The sequence below is a fragment of the Oryx dammah genome, unplaced genomic scaffold (genome assembly GCF_014754425.2).
Source record: "Oryx dammah isolate SB20612 unplaced genomic scaffold, SCBI_Odam_1.1 HiC_scaffold_28, whole genome shotgun sequence".
NCBI lineage: Eukaryota > Metazoa > Chordata > Mammalia > Artiodactyla > Bovidae > Oryx > Oryx dammah.
Window position 1 is genome coordinate 17,321,547 of NW_024070212.1, and position 3,708 is coordinate 17,325,254.

The 3,708-nt window shown below is 46.1% G+C and overlaps 1 protein-coding gene across 1 annotated transcript; it reads left to right on the forward strand.

The window, feature by feature from the left end:
• On the forward strand, positions 1-1,146 carry LOC120855844 (late cornified envelope protein 3B-like). The gene is made up of 2 exons (XM_040230613.1): positions 1-32; positions 578-1,146. The coding sequence occupies exon 2, from the start codon at positions 599-601 to the stop codon at positions 860-862; it is 264 nt and encodes an 87-aa protein (XP_040086547.1). The 5' UTR covers positions 1-32; positions 578-598; the 3' UTR covers positions 863-1,146.
• Positions 1,147-3,708: the final 2,562 nt, after the last annotated feature.

The following is a 3,708-nucleotide window of genomic DNA, read 5'->3' on the forward strand; positions in this document are numbered from 1 at the left end:
CTCAGAAACAGACTTCTCCCTCCTGGCACCTGGTGAGTATCCAGCAGGGAATGGAACTCTACCCGAGATGCTGGAAAGGAACCCTGAGATCATAGCAGAAAAGTGGAAACCAAAAGGGCCTGAAATGAAATCCCAGAAGAATGGTTGCAGAGAAGGTAGCCAGGGGTGTGATATAAGAGTCAGGAAGGATTTCCTTTGGGATGTGACAAGAATTCTGGGAACTGCAAATTCACAGGAGCTATGACACTTCCCATGCTCTTTCTATTCATGTCTATACACGGTTCCTGTGATAATCACTTTTCAGAATACTTTCCTCAAATGGGTACATCCCTTGTGTGTTTCCTTTGAGATACAAAAGTCTGGATGCTCAGTTAGATTGGCACCATGGGATCCTGGGTGGAAAGCAACGTAAGAGGCATCTTGCATGATCAAATTAACTCCACATCAGTGTTCCTCTCCCTCCTGCGGCCCTAGCTTAAGAAGCAGCTGGCCTGACAAGAGAGGGATCAGGAAACCAAGAGTGGGGAAACACCGGACTGTGGATTCCAGGCTGACAAGGTGATTTTGTTTTGCCCAGGCTCACTGACCTCCTGCCGAGATGTCCTGCCAGCAGAACCAGCAGCAGTGCCAGCCCCCTCCCAAGTGCCCCTCCCCCAAGTGCCCCCCCAAAAACCCAGCACAGTGTCTGCCTCCAACCTCCTCAGGCTGCGCCCCCAGCTCTGAGGGCGGCTGCTGCCTGGGCCCCCACAGGCGCCGCAGGTCCCACCACTGCCGGCGCCAGAGCTCCGACTCCTGCGATGGTGATGGTGGTCTGCAGTCCGGGCGCTCTGGCTGTGGCCAGGGATCTGGAGGCTGCTGCTGACCTGGCCTCCTGATGTTGACACACGTGATTTCAGAGGAAACAAGAATCCAAGGGCCAAGGAAAAGCCCCAGCCTGAGGCATTCTTTCCTGGACACCCTATTCTCATTTGCCCAGACTGAGCCAGGAGATGTTCCTGCACAGGGTTCAGAGCTCTCCCTGGGGGGCTCTTTCTGTCTGATCTCCAGGATCTCACAGGTCCCCACCTCCTGCACCTGCTGATGATCAGCGGAGCCTGTGCCTGACCCTGTGAAAAAAATAAAGCTTTTCTTCCTTATTTCCAGGTGGCTCATGTGTCATTTCACTCTGTCCCTCCCCAGATCCCCTGGTGGCCAGCAATCCACACAAGGTTCTGGAGGCAGAATCTGAGCTCTGGATCAGGAGAAGAGAGCAGTTCATTTCCTCCTCCGTTCATGAAGGACCATGAGTTTTCAGCTGGAATCGAGTTTAGTTAATGAGATTTAGTTAATGAAAGGTTTAGGTGCTGCACTTCTCAGTGAAAGGACTAACTTCCTTCGAAACCTGCAATGGGTCCTGATACAACCTGGGAATTGCCAGGGTGTGATATGGGAATTCTGTTGTTTTAATAAGCTGAGTCCTAAATAAAGAAACAGTGACTCCAGAGGCAACGAAGGTGAAAGACTTTTGGACTCTGTGGGAGAAGGCAAGGGTGGGATGATGTGAGAGAATAGCTTTGAAAGATGTTTATTACCATATGTGAAACAGATCGCCAGTCCAGGTTCGATGCATGAGACAGGGCGCTCAGGGCCAGTGCACTGGGATGACCCTGAGGGATGGGATGGGGAGGGAGGTGGGAGGGGGTTTCAGGATGGGGGACACATGTACACCCATGGCTGAGTCATATGAATGTATGGCAAAAACCACTACAATATTGTAAACTAATTAGCCTCCAATTAAAATAAATAAATTAATTTACCAAAAAAAAGAGGAAGAAGATACATCTAAGGAAGGAAAGTTAACTCCACCAACTCTATGAAAATGCAGGGGGAGATGAAAGGTAAGTGAAGGATTGAATGAGGTCTAAGGGGAATGGTGTGGCTGGGAGTTTAGTTAATGAGATGACTGCAGCATGTGAAATGAGAATTTTAGGAAAAAGAGAAAATGAGAAGTGTTGCTGGAATTCTATATAATTGATTAAATTTGAATTCTATATAATTGATTAAATTTGAATTCTATATAATTGATTAAATTTGAATTCTACACATGGTACTAAATAAAGTACCATGTTTTAGCCTAAATTGTGAAACTCAGACATTTCTGAGGCTGAAATAATGTTCCTAAGTGTGAGCCACGAGTAACATCTCAGTTTGACACTTGAAAAGTCAGACAATGTCAGAACTGAAGTTATAGTCAATTGTAAATACTATGTGAAATTGATGTTAGGAACTGAGCAGGTGGACAAAACTAGATAACTTTGCAACCGTAAATTATGAAATGATTTTATCAAACCTGGAGGTTAACTCCTAAAATTTGGAAGTCCAAAAGCCTCAGAGGAGATTAATTTCAGATACACACTAACTCCATCTAACAAATGAGACATGATTCCCTGGAGCAGGAGTCCCAGCTCTGGCCATTAGTTTTAGTTGGGTTAGAAATCAGCAGAGCGCTCAGCCTTCTGCAGGGCAAGGTAGCTCCTGGAAGTGGCTAACCCGCTGGCTCCCAGGGAAGAGTTATGCCTCCCCTGATAGAGCCTGCAAACCTGAATGCAAGGTGTGAGAGTGGGAGACCGCAGGGCCTGCAGCCCTGTGCAGGCTGGAAACCTTATTCCACAAGCTGAACAAAACTGGAGGATTAGAGCATGCCACCTAACAGAGGCTGCAGAAGAAGACGTGGAGATTCAGAAGCACCTCAAACTGCCACCCGAAGAGCTTACAGAGTTACAGCTATGGTTGAGTTAAAACTGTGTTTTAAAAAAAGAGAGAGAGGAGAGAGAAAAGGGAGCAGGGTCAACCAGGAAAGCTCCTAGCTAGCATTCCAAGGGGGTCTTGGGAAGCTAGAAGTAACGTGAGAACATCTTTAGCATGGAACCCAGCCGTGGAGAAAATCAGATTCCCCAAAGCTCATCAAGGTCACTCTAGGTCCTTTACTTGGACCAATTTATCTATTCAGTTCATTTGTATTGAGCAGCTATTGTGTGCTCAGTTCTAGGCACCGGGGATATGATTGAGAATCAGAGACATTTCGTCTCTTGAGAACTTGCGTTCAAATGGGCCTACAGGCAGCGGTTGATTGTTTTATACACAACGTCGCAATGTCGAGTGAAACAGAGTGACTCTCTTCTCAGTTGGCCTCTTACTCAGGGTGAGTGGACACTGGTGCTGACTTAATAAACCCAGAGAAAACATCTAGCCTGGAGAAAATATTGATGCTTTGAGATAGTGGCTTTGGTGGTAACAAAAAAAGGACTTCGAACATATGCTAGCTTCCACAACCAAAGACAGCAGTCAAGAATGGAGAGGGGGCAGATTGTTACAAACCACTGGAATAATGTTAGTGCATGAGCAGACCTCATCCTCATTCCTTTCTCTGCCCCCCTCCGTTATTCCACAGCCCTGGTGGGAAAAAACCTTCTTAGAGGTGCTCTTTTCTTCCCATGAATATTCTTTTTAAATCATCTGAAAAGGGATGGCTGCACATCAGGCCTTCCTGTACAAGGATAACCAGACACATACTTTTCATAAGTGTTCATAGAAAATAATAATATTTTGTCATCATTGTAATTAATAATCATTGCGACTGAAAGGATGTGTCCTCTTCTTAAATGTGATGTTTCAGAGAGCAATGCATCTCCAATGTTATAAAAGGTGCAATGGCAAAATAGCAAACAG

Coding starts and splice junctions, on each gene's coding strand:
- LOC120855844 (XM_040230613.1), top strand. CDS start 599: ATGTCCTGCCAGCAGAACCAGCAGCAGTGCCAGCCCCCTCCCAAGTGC.